This window comes from Pongo abelii, chromosome 9, assembly GCF_028885655.2.
Source record: "Pongo abelii isolate AG06213 chromosome 9, NHGRI_mPonAbe1-v2.0_pri, whole genome shotgun sequence".
Taxonomy (NCBI): domain Eukaryota; kingdom Metazoa; phylum Chordata; class Mammalia; order Primates; family Hominidae; genus Pongo; species Pongo abelii.
This window is the reverse complement of record NC_071994.2, coordinates 137338865-137359804: the sequence shown is the minus strand read 5'-3', so window position 1 is coordinate 137359804 and position 20940 is coordinate 137338865. Positions and strand designations below refer to the sequence as shown.

The 20940-nt window shown below is 44.3% G+C and overlaps 1 protein-coding gene across 1 annotated transcript in view; it reads right to left on the bottom strand.

Moving 5' to 3' along the window:
* The window catches only part of JAM3 (junctional adhesion molecule 3), an 80972-nt gene extending 67529 nt beyond the window's left edge, over positions 1 to 13443 (bottom strand). The window contains exon 1 of the mRNA XM_024255165.3: positions 13165 to 13443. Within this exon, the coding sequence (XP_024110933.3) occupies positions 13165 to 13375 (211 nt within the window). The 5' untranslated portion in view covers positions 13376 to 13443. The remainder of the gene's footprint in view (positions 1 to 13164) is intronic.
* Between the last annotated feature and the right edge of the window lie 7497 nt (positions 13444 to 20940).

Genomic DNA, 20940 nt, shown 5'->3' with positions numbered 1-20940 from the left:
ATATCATGCATAAAAGCACTTTTTGGAGGAGTCCATAGATTTCATCTTTTCCTATGAAGTAGTCAAAACCTAAGCTATTTCACTGATGTTACCCTAAGGTCTAAAACAGTGTCTGGCAAATAAAAGATTGAGAATTTTTCTTTACTCAGCTACTGCTTTAGTGATTCACAGCAAAGGTTCTAAGCTCATTCTTTATCACCAGTGGACTTACTAGCTAGACCAAATATGGTCAGGATGAAAACTTCATATCTGATGCTTAGAAATCAGATTGAATTAAAAATAGCAACCCAACCAATTGGTCATCCACTTTTTCTTCATAGTAAACACAGGAATTCTTAAACACTAGCTCTAGTAAGTAAAGCTGTAGATTTGAAAAAAAAAAAAAAAAAAGAACAAAACAAAACAAACAAACAAAAACGAGGGTTCTGAATAAATTTTTCCAACCTCTCTCGACGGAGGAAGGCTTCAAACCAAGTTTACCTGGCTACAAAACACACCTAAATTTTCAGAAGAGAAAGATACTTCTGTTGACTACATTTTCAAAACCTTCAAATGCAATTATAATCAACAAATATGAACTAATTCAATTAATCAGTTACAAATTATATGCCTACAAAGTCACTCCTTTGGATCTAAAACTCATATAGCTAAGGTGGGTTATATAATAAGAAAGGGAAAGAAATGTGGATGTTTTGGTGGTAGTGTGAGAGAGGTGGGGTTTAAATTACTTTCAAGTGATTTGGATTACAACCAACATTATTTCCCTAAGGTCCAAAAAATGAATCACACACAAAGCTAGGAAATGAATCCAAAATGCCTAACACCCACGATACAGTGCTCTTTTTTTCGCCCAGAAAACTATCTGAAAGGCTGCAAACAATGGAGCCTTCCAGAGATGCAGTGGGTGGTTTTTGTCCACACAGTACATTGGACGGCACCTTTCAGTAAACCAGCACTTCATCCTGTGGAGAACGGAATCCAGATTTCAGCTGGAAAGCTTGGTAAAGTTACCTTTGTATTTTGTCCCTGAATATCTTCATCTATAGCTGTTACTAGTAGACTAAGTAGGTGCTGTTTCAGGTGGCTGTCTAGTGTGGAATAGCTATAATTCTCCAAATTTTAAGTTAATGATAGATGTTTCCTTTTCAGACAAACTAATTCAAGGACAGAGATTATAGTTGTAGGGTTGGGTATATTTTTTAAATAACAGAGCACCATCCTTAAAGCAGTGATTCTTAGGGAGAGGCATACAACCCCAACCCTCAAGAATATCAGAACTTCCTGGGGGTGTATGCAATGAAAAAAAAAAGCAAATATTTAAGTTCATAATTTTGTTTTGTTTTGTAATGGAGTGTCCCTCTTATTTCCCAGGCTGGAGTACAATGGCGCGATCTCGGCTCACCACAACCTCCACCTCCCAGGTTCAAGCAATTCTCCTGCCTCAGCCTCCCGAGTAGCTGGGATTACAGGCGCATGTCACCATACCAGGCTAATTTTTTTATTTTTAGTAGAGACAGGGTTTCTCCATGTTAGTCAGGCTGGTCTTGAACTCCCGACCTCAGGTGATCCACCCGCCTTGGCCTACCAAAGTGCTGGGATTACAGGCGTGAGCCACTGCGCTCAGCCCATAATTTTGTATTTAAAAAAGGAAAACAACAACATTACCCTTATAACAAGAACACTTAAAGAAGGGTGTGTGACTCTTCCATTAACAGAGGGAGAACAGGTGAAGTAAAGTTGCAATTCCTGTTTTCACAAGTGTAGCTGATTAGATGCCCTGGAGGGCCCTTCTGCTCCAACAACGAGATCCCACATAAATCACAGTTTTTACTCCATGTCTCACAAGGAAGTGGGGGAAATTTTTAAAAGGACAAACCAATATAGCTGTAGGCTAAAACCAGAGAGCAGAAAGATGGGTAGGAGTGTTAAACTGAGAGCAAAGGCTCATTTTAACACTTCAGTGGGCCAGGTGCGGTGGCTCACGCCTGTAATCCCAGCACTTCGGGAGGCCAAGGCAGGTAGATCACCTGAGGTCAGGAGTTTGAGACCAGCCTGGCCAACATGGCAAAACCCCGTCTCTACTAAAAATACAAAAATTAGCCGGGCGTGGTGGCAGGTGCCTGTAATCCCAGCTACTTGGGAGGCCGAGGCGGGAGAATCGCTCGAACCTGGAAGGTGGTGGTTGCAGTGGGCCGAGATCATGCCACTGCACTCCAGCCTGGGCGATAAAGCAAGACTCCAACTTAAAAACAAACAAACAAAAAAACATTCCAGTGGGGACACTGAGCCCTTGGACCAGCAGAAAGGTAGGCAAGAGGAAAGCAGAGCCTGAGATTTTTAAGTAATGCCAGGGATCCTGAAAGAGCTAGTCACCCCAGAGACAGGCTGTCCTGTCACTCAGTGGAAGGCTGCACTCTTAAGAAAAAGCATCCTTGGCCGGGCGCGATGCCTCACGCCTGTAATCCCAGCACTTTGGGAGGCGGGGGGGGGGGGGGGGTGGATCACCTGAGGTCAGGAGTTCAAGACCAGCCTGGCCAACATGGAGAAACCCTGTCTCTACTAAAAATAAAAAAATTAGCCTGGTATGGTGACATGCGCCTGTAATCCCAGCTACTCGGGAGGCTGAGACAGGAGAATCACTTGAGGTTGTAGTGAGCCGAGATTTCCACTGCACTCCAGCATGAGCGAAAGAGAAAACCTGTCTCAAAAAAAAAAAGGCGCCAGGCACGGTGGCTCATGCCTGTAATCCTAGCATTTTAGGAGGCCAAGGCGAGTGGATCACCTGAAGTCAAGAGTTCAAGACCAGCCTGGCCAACGTGGAGAAACTGTCTCTACTAAAAATACAAAAATTAGCCAGGCGTGGTGGTGGGCACCTGTAAACCCAGCTACTCGGGAGGCTGAAGCAGGAGAATCACTTGAACCCAGGAGGCGCAGGTTGCAGTGAGCCGAGATCGTGCCATTGCACTCCAGCCTGGGCAACAAGAGCGAAACTCTGTCTTAAGAAAAAAAAAAAAAAAAAAAGAGGCATCCTTGACACACTAACATCCAGAATCTATAAGGAACTTAACAAGAAAAAAACAATCCCATTAAAAAGTGGGCAAGACATAAACAGATACTTCTCAAAAGACACATATGTGGCCAACACACATGCAAAAAAAATGCCCAACATCACTCATCATCAGAGAGATGCAAATCCAAACCACAACGAGATGCCATCTCACACCAGTCAGAATGTCTATTAAAGAATCAAAAAACAGGCCAGGTGTGGTGGCTCATGCATGTAATCCCAGCACTTTAGGAGGCCAAGGCGGGCAGATCACCTAAGGTCAGGAGTTTGAGACCAGCCTGGCCAACACGGCAAAACCCTGTCTCTACTAAAAATACAAAAATTAATCAGGCGTGACGGCAAGATCCTGTAATCCCAGCTACTTGGGAGACTGAGGTAGGAGAATCGCTTGAACCCAAGAGACAGAGGTTGCAGTGAGCCGAGATCACACCACTGCACTCCAGCCTGGGCAACAGAGTAAGACTCCATCTCAAAAAAAAAAAAAAAAAAAGCAATAGATGTTAGTGAGATTGCAAAGAAAGGGGAATGCTTATACACTGTTGGTGGGAATGCAAATTAGTTCAGGCCCTGTGAAAAGCAGTTTGGACATTTCTCAAATAACTAAAAGCAACCATTCAACCTGGCAATCTCATTACTGGGTATATACCCAAAGGAAAATAAATCATTCTATCAAAAAGACACATGTACTCATTGTTTATCACAGCACTACTGACAATAGTACAGACATGGAATCATGCTGGATGCCCACACATGGTGGACTGGATAAAGAAAATGTGGTGGCTCATGCCTATAAACTCAGCTATTTGGGAGGCTGAGGTAGAAGGACCACTTGAGACCAGGCGTTCTAGACCAGTGTGGGCAATATAGTGAGACCTTGTTTCTAAAACAATTAAATAAAAAAAAATACTTCCCCAGGTGTGGTGGTGCACACCAACAGAAAAACAAAAGAGAAAGCATCCTGGGGTTAGGCCTAGATTTTCATAGATTAATATCAACCAAATATCCATTTATAATACAAGCAAAGAAACCACCATATGTACAAGTCATAAGAAATAAACAACAGATTTAGATCTCCAAGAACTTCAGATATTTGAAATATCACATAGGAAATATAAAACAGCTGTGCACACAATGTTTTAAAAATTTGAAAAGGAGTAAGCCAGGTGCAGTGGCTCATGCCTGTGATCCAGCATTTTGGGAGGCCGAGGCAGGCAGATCACCTAAGGTCGGGAATTCGAGACCAGCCTGACCAACATGGAGAAACCCCGTCTCTACTAAAAATACAAAAATTAGCCAGGCGTGGTGGTGGCCGCCTGTATTCCCAGCTACTCCAGAGGCTGAGGCAGGAGAATTGCTTGACCCCGGGAGGTGGCAGTTGCGGTGAGCCGAGATCGCACCATTGTACTCCAGCCTGGGCAACAACAGCAAAACTCCATCTCAAAAAAAAAAAAAAGAAAAGAAAAGGAGTAAAAAAATTAAGCAAGCAAAAAGCAACTTGATTATAAAAAGAATCAAGTAAAATTTTAGAAATGAATAATATAATTGGTGAAAAAACTGTGTATTGGTTAAATAATAAGTTAGATACAGTTGGAAGCAGAAGTAGTTAGCTGTAAAACAAAAATGAATAAAGAACCCAGAATAGCACAGAGAGACAAGAACATGAAAAATATTACAAAAAAGGTTAACAGTATTGGAGGACAGAATGACTAAATATGTTTAATCACAGTCACGGAAAGAAAAAATTAAGCAGGTAGAAGCTAGGTGATATTTGAATGGATAAGAACTGAGAATTCTCAAGAAAGAAAAATTCACAGGTATACAAACCACAACATATAACAAGTAGAATAACTGAAAAGAAATTCAGGCAGGGCATGGTGGTGCATGTGTATAATCTCAGCACTTTGGGAGGCTAAGGCAGTAGGATCCCTTAAACTCAGGAGTTCAAGATCAGCCTGGGGAACACAGTAAGACCTTGTCTCTACAAAAAAATGTTTAAAAAATTAGCCAGGTGAGGTGGTGCCCATCTGCAGTCCTGGCTACTTGGGAGGCTGCGGCAGGAGGATGACTCGAGCCCAGGAGGTCAAGGCTGCAGTCAGCTGTGATGTACCACTGCACTCCAGCCTGGGCAATAGAGCTAAAAACAATTAGCTCTGTCTGAAAAAAACAATAAGAGGAAAGAAAGAAAAGGAAAAGAAAGTCACCTTATACACCTTGTAGCATTTTAGAATGCCAAAGACAAAGAAAGGATCTTTAAAGTAGCTGGAAAGAAGACAGGCAACCTAGAAAAGACTGAAGATATGAATGACTACAAACTTCACAACAGTAATAAATGGAAACCAGAAAGCATATACAGTCCAAGCTCTAAAACAAAATAACTGTCAACCTAAGATTATGTATCTAGCAAATCTATATACTTCAAGAACAAAATTAGGCATATTTTCAGATATAAACAAAAACTAGTTAAACATTGAGACCTACACTACAGGAATTTTCCTTAAACTATTCTAACAGCTTCTTAACTGACCTCCCTCTCCAATCTTCTCTAATATTCCTAAAACAATTCTGATCATATTACTTTCCTGCTTGAAACTGCCAGATGAATTTCTAGACCCTACATAATAAAGTCCAAATTTCTTAGCTGGGCATTTAAAGTGCTTTACAATGTAGTTACTTGCCAATGTTCTCTTCGATGGACAATCTGCCTCTTCAATTTACTAGCTGTGACCTTGGGGCAGGTAATCAGCCTATCCAAGCCTAAGTAAGACTCAATATCTGTAAAATGAAACCTCTAAAACTGTTGAGACCAATTACAATAGCTCATATGGTATGGACTGAATGTATGTGTCCCCACAAAGCTCACATGATGAAACCCTAACCCTAATGTGATGGCATTAAGAGGTAGTGCCTTTGGAAGGTAATTGGGTTAAATGAGATCATGAAGATGAAAACTCCATCATGCGCTTAGTGCCCTTATAAGAGACTCCAGAGCTCTTTTTCTCTACCATGTGAGGACACAGCAGTCTGCAAGCCAGGAATGGAGCCTTCATCAAGAACCCAATCTGTAGGCACTTCATCTTGGACATCCCAGGCTCCAGAACGCGTGAAACCAATGTCTTATTTATGCCACCCTCTTTGTGGTATTCTGTTATAGAAGCCCAAGCTCACTAAGACCCCATGTAGAGCAATAAGCACAATGCTTATCACATAGTTTTCAGTAATTGGCAGGTGTTATTAATCATTATAACTCACTCATCCCAAAATACAACATATGCATTCCCAAGTCCATGCCTTTGCCCACATTATTTCCTCCACTTTCCCATCCACACCCTGTCCCTCCCAAATCTACACTTAAGTCAGTCAATTATCTGTACAAGTCCAGCTTCTTCTTGAAATTCTCCCCTACCAGGTCAGCCCAGACAGAGTAGGTGCTCTCACTTCTAAACCCATAGAATATTTACCCAAATGCTGCTCTGTTATTTAACTAAACTAAACTATATGTTCCCTCTGGTAAAGGGAAGACATTATCTTAAGTTCTCCTGTTTTGCCCATGGGATGCTTTACTGCCATGAAAATGGAGACTACCAAATAAATATGGATTGGCTGATTAAGTTTCAGTACACTGACAGAGATGCTTTAAAGGAAAAACATGCCCCACCCCCGCCAAAAAAATAAAAAGCAGCTGTCTTTGGATTTGTTGCATTGTCTCTAAGCTTCCAGGCAGCTGCACTTCATTCTAAAGACATTAAATATTTTCCTTAGAGAAAGACATCCAACAGGGAAGTCCATACTGGGCAGGACGAAGTGATGGGGCACATCAGCTGACAGTGTGCTTCAGGAAACATCTTTCAGAGTCTAGTTTCAACAGAAGTCAATTTCACCCTGTATTTTTATCACTCAAAAGGAAGAAAACAGAGATCTTCCAGGGGCTGCCACAGAGTAGGTGCTCAATAAATTTTGGCTCGCTTTGAACAGGTGAACCAAGGCCATTACTCAGATCGTTTTGTCAGTGTGTTCAAAAAGAAGGGGGGAGGCGGGTAATCTCGGCAGCTCTGTTTTCCAGCTAACCATTTGCTGAGGACACCACAGCTAACTCCCCCACCCAAAAGTCAGTGGCAACTAATCTCTCAAATGAGTCACAAAGAATACATTAACAAGCAACTGAACCTCCAGTCAGCCACTCCTTCATCCAATGTGGCTGATATTAAGAAGCTAGAAAAAGGCACAATCCACATGCTATCACATTAAACAAACAAATTATATTTTCCCATTACTAGTGCCAAATTTAAAATTCCACTATTGTTATCTACTGGAAGCCAAACCAAGATGCAATTTTTTTCATTACACAAAAAATATCCTCATCAAAGAACATTTGGAAAACAGACAAAGGAATACAAGAATCAACCAGGAAAACAAAAACAAAGAAAAGCAGAAAACAATTGGCTGTAACACTTCCACTCATAAACAGCCCTATCAACATTCTGGTTCATTCTCATCCTCTTTTTTTCCCCTAAGCATAGATATTTTGTGTAATTGTAATCATACAGTATATACTAGTATACCTGCAGCTTGTGTCACTTAAATGATATCATAAGCATTTCTCCATCTTTTTCTCCTTAACCTTGTAACTGCACAAAAGCAGATGGCAGAAAGATTGTGAAATTAAACCAAGTCAATAAATTATTACCATTCTCTTTCTTCCACAATAACTACTGTAGTACAAATTGACACTTTTCCAGAAGTTCCTAGGGCCACTAGAAATAAGACATTTTTTTAAAAATGCCTCGACACAAAGAGTGTTTAAGAAATGTTAACTCACTTTCAAGTGACAAAGAGAGACAAACTGAATATTTACTAGAACCACCTCTGGAAAGATACAAAAAAATTAAATTCAGCCTCTGTTACCAACAAATTTTTTATTATCATTGAGAAAATACAATGCACTCACGCCTAACAACTAAAGCCCAGTGTAAATCAGAGTCAGTTACCCTGGCTCTTTAAGGGTTGGCAATGTTTTACCCATTTTGCAACCCTAGCACACAGAACAGTGCCTGACACATCATAGATACTCAATAAATGGCTGTTGTACTAAACTGAACGAAAGACTATGATCTAAGCTTATTTAGAGATAGGAAGGATCATTGAGGGCTGTGGGCTGAGGTTGTCAAACATAGCAGATAGCATGACTATGGCAGAATTTGATTTTGGCAATAATTTTCAGGAAGAAGCCTGAACCACAGAAACCTTGGGAAACTCTGCAAATGAAAGATAACGTAAGGAAAAAATGTTCATATTGTCCTACCTCTATTAAATAGTTTGATGTCTTTATACAAGCAGCACTGAAACCTCTGCTGTATGTATTAACTACTCATGGGAAATGTAATATATAACACATAACAGATACTACTTAAAACCAAAAGAAACACACCAACACAAAACACCACAGCATTCCTGGGACATCAGAAACAAGGGCTAACTCTCAGGAAGTTTTCTGTGTGCCATGCCAAGGAGCAAAGAGACAGTCAATTAAGGCTTTAGCTCTCCATATAGAGTACCACAGTGGATACTGTCCTTGCTAAACTAGGTGTAAAAGAATGTGCTTACCAAAACTTTCTTTCAGGATCTCTTTACACTCCAGTGAAGCTATTTGCATATACTGCTAGAATTCTGAGAGTACATACAAAGATCTGAAATTTGCATTCAACTTTGACAGCATAACATTCACACCACCTGACTATAAACATATCTTTTTTTTTCCCCCGAGATGGAGTTTCACTCTTGTACCCCAGGCAAGAGTGCAGTGGTGCAATCTCAGCTCACTGCAACCTCCACCTCCCGCGTTCAAGTGATTCTCCTGCCTCAGCCTCCAGAGTAGCTGGGACTACAGGCAAGCACCACCACGCCCGGCTAATTTTTGTATTTTTAGTAGAGACAGGGTTTTACCATGTTGGCCAAGATGTTCTTGATCTCCTGACCTTGTGATCCGCCTGCCTCGGCTTCCCAAAGTGCTGGCGTTAGCCACTGTGCCCGGCCAACTATAAACATATCTTAAAAGAGAATCCAGCTGGGCACAGTGGCTCACGCCTGTAATCTCAGCACTTTGGTGGGCCAAGGCGGGCAGGTCACTCGAGGTCAGGAGTTCAAGACCAGCCTGGCCAACATGGTGAAACCCCATGTCTACTAAAAATAATACAAAAATTAGTCAGGCAAGGTGGCACGCGTCTGTAATCTCAGCTACTCGGGAGGCTGAGGCAGGAGAATGGCTTTAACCTGGGAGGGGGAGTTTTGCAGTGAGCTTTGCAGTGAACTGAGCTCATGCCATTACATCAGAAACTCTGTCTCAAAAAAAAAAAAAATCCAACTTCACCACTAGGGTATTCTTCAGCAGACTCCATACATCCTAACTTCATTCACACATATTTTCCTTTCTTTTATTACATTTGTGCTTTTAAAAAATTCAAAGAATTTATGGAGAAGGAATTTGCTAATACCACATCTCTAACAGCTGCTAGTTGAATGTACTAAATCCATAGCTGCGTCTGTTACATTATGTGGCCATCTTATACTTGATGAAAGTCTGGTTGCTTTCAAAAGAACTGATTTAAACCCACCCCATGGAGTTTAAGAACAAGTTCCATGGAGCTTAGGGGTTGTGTGGATAATTCTGCCTGAATGTAATACTGCAATTACTTATGATAAAGTATCTCTAGTACTTATCCATTCAGTCTCCTTAGCCTGAAGCACTGAAGAACAAATGCCCATCAACAAGTCATGTGGGAATGAGCAGCTGATATAAAGTACTGCATGCTTTCAAGACAGGTGTTCTTTGTTTTTTTTAAAATATACACACAAGTCTGACAACGATTATATCTGCCAGATAATTAAGAATTAGAACATAAAAGAATATGCCATTCTAAAAAATGTTACTGGGGTCCAAACAAATGCAAATAAAAGAATTAAACATTTTTTCAAAAATTTCCCAGAAATTTTGATCTTCAGATTTTGATATGCTTCAGCACACAAATTGTCTTATCTGAAGAATGAAAACTGTTACTGTTTTAATTCTAAATAAGGCACTTCTCTCTAGAATATCAAAGATTTGGAAACTTAACACTAATGAGTACACAATCATTCAAAAAAGACATGTGGCATAACATTTGTAAAGCTGAGCTGCACCTGTCATGAGTCAACAAAAGAATATTTTATATACAAACCACATAGTGTTGAAAACTTGATAATTTGTTTAAACTGATCCATTAAAAGAACTCCACTGTTAAATGCAATAATACAAATAACTAAAAATTGGATTAACACAAATAACGAAGGATTTCCCATTTAAAACGCACAGGATATCACTCCTGACAAGGGTCTGAATCTCTCCATACTTCTATTTCTTCATCCACAAAAGGGCACAATAATAGTAACAACTTCTTAGAGTTATCAAGATTAAATAAATTAGTACATATTAAATTCTTGTAACAGAGCCTGGCAAAGGGTAACCACAAAAGAAATGTTTGCTATTATATCAAGAAGCAAAATTTTTAAGATGAAAATAAATAGCAATTGAGAATAATCATAAAAAATAAAAAAGACACAGTTGTCATGACTTCTGGAAGAACAGTTTTAGAGTATGCTTAAAGCATAAACCAAATAACGGAAAAAGAGCCCCCTACTAAAAAAAAAGATAGCTACACACCTTCAAAATGGATTAATACATCCTATCACCTCGATTATTTGTCATTAGTACTAGTTTGCAAAATTTGATTCTTCCTCCTACACTCCGCATGTAAATCCCAGCCCCTACCAGCAAAAAAGCCACAAAACTAGTCCCTTAGGGGAAGGAAATCAGAGGTTAAGGGTATGTGAAGCTCTTCGCATTTTCTAGTTTTACTAACAAACTACCAAGCTGAAATTCATTCCTGAGCTAAACTGCCAAATGCTTCTGCAACAAAAACTGCAAACTTTCACGTGAACAGATCTTTTCAACAATAGAGAGTTGTTCCAGGCTGTGAATAGGACAGTGTCAGTGTGACCAACACAGCGGGCGCTGGACATTCCTGACACCCTTGTCCCCTGGCTAGCCTTTGATCACTTATCTCCCAACTGCATTTGGTTTTGGGAATCACTTTCAGGCAAAGTATATAGATTTTGCCTTGGCGTATATCATCTATACGCTAAAACTCATCTTTTGTCACAGAGCCCATCGCGAGCATCCCATTAGCATAAAGCACCAAACACAGGAATGCTTTGTTTTCCAAAATCTGTCCACCTTCACTCCTAAACAGTCCCTCCGTGTTTTAATTTGTATATTCTGGAAAACATCATGGGATGACAGTGGCAACTCAATTAAACAATAAAATGATCTAAGAACCGAAAAAGGTCCTGGTCTGGTTACCTGCGGATGGCTGCCAGAGGAAGAGTGTGGTGTCCTGCTTTAGGTAAATATGAAGTTGAGGCTTCACTACTTACTCAGAATGCAGCCTTGGAAAGCAGACTAGACTTGACTCTGAAAATGGATTAATGAAACCTACCTCACAGAGTTGCTGAAAGGAGTAAACGAGATAATGGCGCCAAAGTGCCTAGTAGATAGTACGAGCTCACTAAACGAAAGCTATTTTAGTCCTCTGTACAACTGTCCAGGAAAATATGGATCTAATGAGAATTCCAAACAGAGAGAAAGAAAATGGACAAAACTCTCAAGTTTATTAGTGTGTCTTGATCAAATGCCCCGAATGCTATTTCCGGATAAGGGTCTGCGTGGTCTCCTCGGCCAGGCCAGAGACAAAAAAGGTACTGGATTGATATCCATTTTATTTCTGCAAAAGAAAAGCAGTTCCTTTGTTTGTGTCGAGTCAAATGAACTGCAGATCCCCAGAGGGCTGTGACCACGCAGCCCGCCAGGCCTCGGAGCTCTGCCTCGCCGGTCCTCAGCTACGTCCCCCGCTCACCGTCCCTTCTGGAGAGCACAGCACTGCTGCGCAGGGTCTTCCAGCAAGTTCCAGCGCCCACGCCGCAGCTGCCGCGCTCCCTCCAGAGGGCCGTGCCCACCGCCCGGGAGAGGCCCACCTGGGGGATGAGCCCACCGCCCAGCACAGGACCCCGCCTGGGAGAGGCCCACCCCGGGGATGAGCCCACCGCCCAGCACAGGACCCCGCCGGGGAGAGGCCCACCCCGGGGATGAGCCCACCGCCCAGCACAGGACGCCGCCTGGGAGAGGCCCACCCGGGGGATGAGCCCACCGCCCAGCACAGGACCCCGCCTGGGAGAGGCCCACCCCGGGGAAGAGCCCACCGCCCAGCACAGGACCCCGCCGGGGAGAGGCCCACCCCGGGGATGAGCCCACCGCCCAGCACAGGACCCCGCCCGGGAGAGGCCCACCCGGGGGATGAGCCCACCGCCCAGCACAGGACCCCGCCGGGGAGAGGCCCACCCCGGGGATGAGCCCACCGCCCAGCACAGGACCCCGCCTGGGAGAGGCCCACCCGGGGGATGAGCCCACCGCCCAGCACAGGACCCCGCCCGGGAGAGGCCCACCCGGGGGATGAGCCCACCGCCCAGCACAGGACCCCGCCTGGGAGAGGCCCACCCCGGGGATGAGCCCACCGCCCAGCACAGGACCCCGCCCGGGAGAGGCCCACCCCGGGGATGAGCCCACCGCCCAGCACAGGACCCCGCCTGGGAGAGGCCCACCCGGGGGATGAGCCCACCGCCCAGCACAGGACCCCGCCCGGGAGAGGCCCACCCGGGGGATGAGCCCACCGCCCAGCACAGGACGCCGCCCGGGAAGAGCCCGCCCCCGGGGTCCGACGGCTGTCCGGGACCGACTCACTGCCTGGGACGGGCCCCCCACCCCAAATTAGCTCCCCGCCCAGGTCCAACTGCCGGGCGTCCCAGGGCCACACCCCCCACCCCAGCCAGGCCCGGGTCCCAGCCCTGGCTGCGGGGACGCGGGCGCGCGCCGCCCCTCCGGCCCGGGACCCCGGGAGCCCTCGGAGCCAGGACCGCTATTCTCGCCCGGACCGGCTCCAGCAGCTTCGGCCCGCTCTGCTTCCGTCGTCCCCAGACCCTAGTCCCCCAACAGCGGAAACGCGCAAACTCACCCCTGAAAAGCAGCAGCAGGAAGAAGTCAGGCAGCCGAGCGCAGAGCCGGAGTCGCGGTGGCCGCCTCAGCGCCATGTCGAGGGGAGCTGAGGGGCCCGCGGCCGCGCGGCGCAGCTTGTAGTCCCCGCGCGCATGCGCCCAGCCGGCCAGGCCCCTGCGACCCGCCCCAGTTACCATGGCGACCGCCGGGCCCAGCCGAGCCGGCACCATGGTGACAGAGGAAGCTGAAGTCTAGCTGCTTACGGATGCAGCGATGCTCTGGACCGGCACATGGGTTCTCTTTCAATGAACTTGGCGGGAGGAGAGTAAAGAAGTATGTACAAGAGTGAAGCAGGGTATATTTCTATAGCTATAGAATACATCCATCACAACAGGTCGGAGAAGGAACACTCCTTTAAAATTTGGGAAATAAAGGATTTCTTATTTTACAAATAAGGATGCAGCCCAGTTATCTTGGAAGCATTATTGCCTTCACATCTTTTGGGCCCCCAATTCCAAATTGGTGGAAGGAAGAGAGCTGAAATCTGCTTAAAACATAAGCAATACATACATTATACAGTATATAAAAGTGATGTCTTGCTACAATAATTTGTTTATGTGGTAGATCAAAAGCATGATGGCATACCCAATAGTTTATTCTGCAGAATAGCAGACTAATTAATTGCTCTGATTTCTGAATACTGGGAGATGGCAAAACCAGGGAAGAACAGGTAAGATGAGGACAAACAGGAAAAATGAAGAGAAGGATAAATTAAAGCAGAAATTAGATCTAAAAAAGCAGGAGTATTTAAAGTCTCACTTAAGACTATGGAAAATACTTGAAAAGCTTGTATTTTAGCAAGTATAGAAAGTACATATCCAATGTTCCCAGAAACAGCAGGCTAGCAACAGAATTCTGAATATAATTGTTAGTAAAATAAGCCAGTTTCCAACTAATATTTTTAATGTTTAACTTTTTCATATACTCATGCTACTTTTTTAGTATTTTTAGTTTTCATGCAAAATAGAAGTATATTTATATATTATGTATACCAAATTTATATATGTAAATGCCAGGAAACGAGAAATAGATTGAGATTGTTGCCAAGAATATGCTTCAGTTTCCATCACCGTATAATCTTCTTTGTAAATCTTTATAACTGCTCGGATCTTTATGTTAATTGATTACCTTCTCAAAAATCTTATAAAGACAGAATAAAAATTAAAAAATAACTCAATTACCTACTATGATTCTGTTTGTCTTTCCTTTCATAAATCTTCTTTATGTTCCAGGTCACCATGCACTAAATCACAAGTAAAAGTGTGTAAAAGTTGTTTTATAATGGTGGCCTCTTTCCCTTTATCAAACACAAAATCGAGAAATTAAAAAGAAGAAAATTGGTCTTAGGCCCACTGACATTTTTTTCTGCCCTCTCTTTTCCCTATTATTCCCTTTAGCGCCTGGTCACATGGCCAGGCATATTTACCTAACTGAAGGAACTGTTTGGGTTACTTGGAAATGTGAGATGGTGTCTGACTGTGGACAGAGCACAGTTTTAAAAAAACAGTACCTCTTTTCTCCTGCGGAATTTTCAGTGTTTGCGTTGTAAAATGGTCTGTCTGTTAAATGGTCTTCTCTGCTAGGGAATCTTTTGAAACTCAGACCGAGATTACAAAGAAAGGCTGCATGAATATTCCATAAGGGGCAGAGGTTCCCAGGAGAGTGGATGGCAGGTGCTTCATTGTAAGGCACTGATTTTCCTCCGCAGATGGAGTCGGCATGTCATTACCAACAGCTGAGACAGTTCCTGGAATGGAAGTCTAACTAGGGATGCAGCAGAGTGGGGTAGGACACACGTGGCTGTGAAGTGGTCTGCTCTTCCTTAGGGTTTCATTGTTTCCTGGAGAGCTCTGACTCTGTGCAGAAGGGAATCAGAGCTCAATAAGGCCAGCAGCAAAGTCCTGGAAGCATTCCGTGAGCAGGGCTGAGTAGGCTCTGCCTCCATTACAGCATTATCCATCTGAATATGCTTATTTCTAAGGTGTGGCTTACTAAGGAGAGATGCTTAAAAGAGCTCAGGGAACTGAATGTAAACCAACAATAAAATGCTAAGCCCTGGCCAGGCGCGGTGGCTCACACCTATAATCTCAGCACTTTGGCAGACCAAGGAGGGAAGATCATGAGGTCAGGAGTTTGAGACCAGCCTGACCAACATGGTGAAACCCTGTCTCTACTAAAAATACAAAACTTAGCTGGGCATGGTGGCAGGCGCCTGTAATCCCAGCTACTTGGGAGGCTGAGGCAGGAGAATCAATTGAACCCGGGAGGTGGAAGTTGCAGTGAGCCAAGATCGTGCCACTGCACTTCAGCCTGGGTGACAGAGTGAGACTCTGTCTCAAAAAAAAAAAAAAAGCTAAGCCCCTCAACAATCTGAATTGACCCCTCCTCTCAGCCAAAGGCACTTCAAAGTTAACCTGAAAAACTAGTTTAGGCCATGATGAGGGAGTTGGATAAGCCTTATTATACCCTCCTCCCTTTTGGAATTCAAGCCAACTGACCAGCATCAACATTAAAACAGATCTTAAGACTGATAGGGCCAGGTACAGTGGTTCACACCTGTAATCCAGGCCCTTTAGGAGGCCAAGGTAGGCAAATCACCTCAGGTCAGGATTTCGAGACCAGCCTGGCCAACATGGTGAAACCCTGTCTCTACTAAAAATACAAAAAATTAACCAGGCATGGTGGTGCATGCCTGTAGTTCCAGCTACTTGGGAGACTGAGGCAGGATAATCGCTGGAACCCAAACGGCGGAGGTTGCAGTGAGCTGAGATTGTGCCACTGCACTCCACCTGGGCAACACAATGAGACTCCATCTAAAAAAAAAAGACTGATACAACAGACTCTCTCTGAAGCCTGTTACCTGGAGGCTTCATCTGCATGATAAAAACTTGGTCTCCACAACCGTTATTCTAACACACACGTTCCTTTCTTGCTTGCTTGTTTTTTTTTGTTTTGTTTTTTGTTTTGTTGTTGTTGTTGTTTGTTTTTTTGACAGAGTCTTACCCTGTCACTCAGGCTGGAGTGCAGTGGCACACAATCGTGGCTCATGCTTGAGCCTCGACCTCCAGGCTCAAGCAATCCTCCCACCTCAGCCTCCTGAGCAGCTGGGACCACAGGTGTGTGCCACCATAGCTGGCTAATTTTTCTACTTTTTTTTTGTAGAGATGGGATCTCCCCATGTTGCCCAAGCCGATCTTGAACTTCTGGACTCAAGTAATTTGCCCACCTCAACTTCCCAGTGTGCTGGGATTACAGAAGCGAGCCACTGCCCCAGAGCCAGACCAGACCTTCCTTTCTATCAGAATAACCTTTGAATCTGCCAATGACATGAAATCCCAACCCCACCCACTTACAGTTGTCCCGCCTTTCTAGACAGAACCAATGTACACCTTACATGTATTGACCGATGCCTCACGTCTCAAAAAAAGAAGAAAAGGAATGTGATCCATGACTTCTGTTCCTTTACTATGCTATTCTAGCCCCGAACAATCATCTGAAGTCAACCCGCATCGCATGAGATAAGTGGGATTCTTTGACTAATGGAAGTCTCTGAAATCAGAGTCCTTCTTTAAAGCATTCTTTTTCAGGGCTTTTCAAACACCTGGGTATGTTTCTGTTTCTCCATCTCCCCTCTCTTTAAGTCCCATCTTCCTCACAATATTTTCAACTATGTTATCCCACATTTTATCTCAACTCTATCGCCTGCTCTTTCCAAGTATTTCTTTAATTTTATTTAAATAGGAGAACCTTCTCCCACCTCCCTCTAAGGAAACAGTAGCAGACAAAACTTCCATCTCCTCCAATAACATATGCTGCTTGTGGTCTGCAAAAGAAGAAAAGTTCTTCTGCAGTTCGATCTATTTGCACATTTCTCTCCTTTGCTGAAAAAGTTTATATACCAATGGCAGATTTTGATCAAGTGGCTTCCTAGAGAGAGGATTTCATAAGCAGCTATTTAATAAACCTTTCACATTTCACCAAAAGAAGGCTAGGTGTCCGTGTGCTTGTGTATATATGTTTGTTTGTGTGTGTGTGTCTTTAAATAGAAATGTAGTACATGCCAGGAGTTAAAGAGAGTCACACCCTTATGCTAGGGCAGGAGTTAAAGTATACTGGTGGTGTCTCTATCAGCCAAGGGCTCTTTACTGGTGCACCTTAAAACACAACAGGACGACCAACAGTGGACAATAACACAAGGAAAGCCCTTGACACACAATTGCTTCCCCAGGGCTGATGTTCCTGGGAATTTCTCACTTCAGGCCCCATGAAGAATATCACCCATGCTGCCTGTGTCAGGGTGTCTGCCTCAATTCTTTCTTTGAGGATGTGGAGAAGCAGGTGCCCCTGCAGACACCAAAGAAAAAGTGTCTGAGAAAAGGTGTCTGAGATAGCCAGTAAACAGCAGTCCCCAGTCACCTTCCAGGAGGGATCCCCGTGATGACATAAAACAGACCAGCATTTTTTTACCCTCTTCACCTGACTTGTTGAATATTTGCCCTGGCCTGGGGAGAAGGTGAGAAGCTGTTTTCTGGACTGTGCCTTGGGGCTGAGGACACTGATGAGCCCCAGGGACAGGTATGCCGCCTTCATTGGCTTCAGGTGAGGTCCCGGAGCGCCCGCTGCTTGTGGGTTGGGGCTAAGACAATCTGGGTGGGGTGGCCCACAGGGTACCTGCAGCACTCTGGTGCTCCAGTTCTGTGCCTCCAGGATGCTCCAACTACTTTGTTTATAGATGGGAGTTATTTTTATTCCAGCCCTCCAATTAGAGATAATTTTCTCTTCACACAAATTACACCATGGAGTGTTTACTTCCTGGTGGCACCAGTGAGAGACCTGGGCCTCTGCTCTTTTCCCTCCTCTGCTACTGAGATCTTGCACTTTACACACAGTCCCGGCCAGGGTCAACCCTCGGTTTCAGGGCTTTGGAATGGGGAAAGCTCTTCCAAAGAGCTCTGGGCCAGGCATTTGACAGAGTAATTTATGTGACTCAGAGCTTTCCAGGATAGGAAGGATACTTTTTGGTGGTGGCCACTGCAGAGGTTCTGGATACCCTGTTCCAGGACTGGAAATGGGGGGACATAATTCGATTTCCCAGGTTTCTAACATGAAGAGGGTTATTCCACAGGAAACCTTTTCCCCAGAAATTATTCAAGACCATGCCCCTTGAGCAAGCAGATAAGAGCTCTGGATAAGACTCTATAGTTAAGGCCGGGCGTGGTGGCTCACGCCTGTAATCCCAGCACTTTGGGAGGCCGAGGCAGGCGGATCACGAGGTCAGGAGATCCAGACCATCCTGGCTAACACAGTGAAACCCCGTCTCTACTGAAAATACAAAAAATTAGCCAGGTGTGGTGGCGGATGCCTGTAGTCCCAGCTACTCGGGAGGCTGAGGCAGGAGAATGGCGTGAACCCGGGAGGCGGAGCTTGCAGTGAGCCGAGATCGCACCACTGCACTCCAGCTTGGGTGACAGAGCGAGACTCCGTCTCAAAAAAAAAAAAAAAAAAAAAAGAAAAGACTCTATACTCTATCTTTAAAGCCATGAAATTATATTCCCATGAAATTTAGAATCAGGATGAGTGGATGTATTTGGTCCTCTTGGGTGATTCTCAGAATCCTGAAAGCACTCAAGACACTCAGTGGAGACCTACTCCAGTGGGGATGGCCACACAGCTCATGAAGGACAGAGAACTTGAATGCCGCATCCTCAAAGGGCACCTATGCTTCTGCAACCCTTACACTCAGAGGTCATACCTTAGTCCCTTTATCTTCCAGGCAATATGTTGTTTTCCAGCCGGGCATTGTTCCCTAGGTTTGCACTGTCCCTGTGCCCCAGGCCTACCACCAGCTGCTGCCCAAGACAGAACACAGGAAGGAAACAGGAAACTCTGCTGGGCTTGGAGGTACAAGATTCTCCTTGCGCACACCCCACAGGGAAGCAGTGGCCACCCCCACCAGCACTGGCCCAATATCAGCTCCCTCATTTTTCATCTGGATTGTTAAAATGATCTGTAGGTATGTCTTCCTGTATCTAGACGTTTCTTTTCAAAATTGTGACTAGGACCTAGAACAATAAGAGATGCTCAATAAATATCTTTGGAATGAATGAATATAAGACTCCTGTGCCCTGCAGAGCTAACGTCTGCTCACGTTGTCCTGCTTAAAATTCTTAGTACTTTCAAAATATAGTTAACACCCCTTAGTACAGCAGTCCCCAATGTTTTTGGCACCAGAGACCAGTTTTGTGGAAGACAAGTTTTCCACGGAAGGGTTGGGTGGGGCAGTGTTTCCGGATGAAACTGTTTCACCTCAGATCATCAGGCTTTTTAGTTAGATTCTCATAAGGAGCATGTAACTCAGATCCCTCTCATGCGCAGTTCGCAAAAGGGTTTGTGCTCCTGTGAGAATAATGCAGATCTGGCAGGAGGCAGAGCTCAGGCAGTAACGCTCTCCTTCCCACCCCACACCTCCTGCTGTGTGGCCCAGTTGGTAACAGCTACCAGTCCATGGCCTGGGGACTGGGGACCCCTGCCTTAGTATGACTAAAGAAGTCATGGATGAAAAAACACACCCTATGTTCATGAGCATCACAGCTTCAGCATCTCATACCACCCCCTCATCTACTGCCTTGAATCTAGCTACGCTGAGTTAACTGGGGTTCTTAAAACTTGCCAGGTTCTTGCGAGCCATTGCAGTTGCCTACGCAGTCCTTGCTGCCTGTATTACCCTCCCCATCAGCCTGGTGTCGCTGAAAAGAGTCAAACTCTGTAAAACATTTGAAGAGATTTATCCTGAGCCAAATATAAGTTACCATTGGCCCATGATGCAGCCGGTAGGAGAGCTGAGAACAGGTGCCCAAGGTGGTCGGGCACAGCCTGGTTTTAGACATTTTAGGGAGACAGGAGACATCAATCAATACATGTAAGATGTCCATTGGTTTGGTCTAGAAAGGCAGGACAACTGGGGGATTCCAGGTCATGGATAGATAAGAGACAAAAGGCTGCATTATTTTGGGTCTTTGATCAGCTTTTCACTGAAATCACAACTTACATGTGAGAGAGGGGTAGAGGAACAGTCATGTGTGCCTTAGTCCAGCTCAGTGAATCTGCATTTTTACATAAACAATAAAGCAGAAGAAGCAAACAGATATGCATTTGTCTCAGGTGAGCAGAGCGATGACTTTCTATCCTGTACCTGTGAAGATAAGCTATCAATTTACATGGCCAAGGTGAAACTCAATAGAACTATTTTTAGAGTAAAGACCTTGAGGCCCACAAGGAATTTCCTTGTAGGCAGATTGTGAGGGAGGTATGTATCTTTAATACCTTCATAGCTATTTATTTAGGAATAAAACGGGAGGCAGGCTTGCCTGACACAGTTCCCAGCTTGACTTTTCAGCTTAGTGATTTTGGGGTCCCAAGATTTATTTTCCTTTCACACTAGTCAGTTTCCTAACATCACCATGTCCTCTTGGAACCCCTTCCAGTATCATATCCTCATGGCAGAACTTCCTGGCCCCAGAGTCCCCTCCAGGATGGTTTAGGTGGCCCTCCTGTGTGCTTCTGTAACACTGTGGGTGCGTCTCTCTCACACTCCATTGCATTGGATTGTAATTCCATATTTTTACTGTGGTTCTAGTTCAGACTTCTAGAGTCTAATGCTGTGTTCAATCTCCTCCTTTGCTAATATGTATGTTTGAGGCTATAATCCTTTCTAAGTGCTGCAGTAGCTATATCC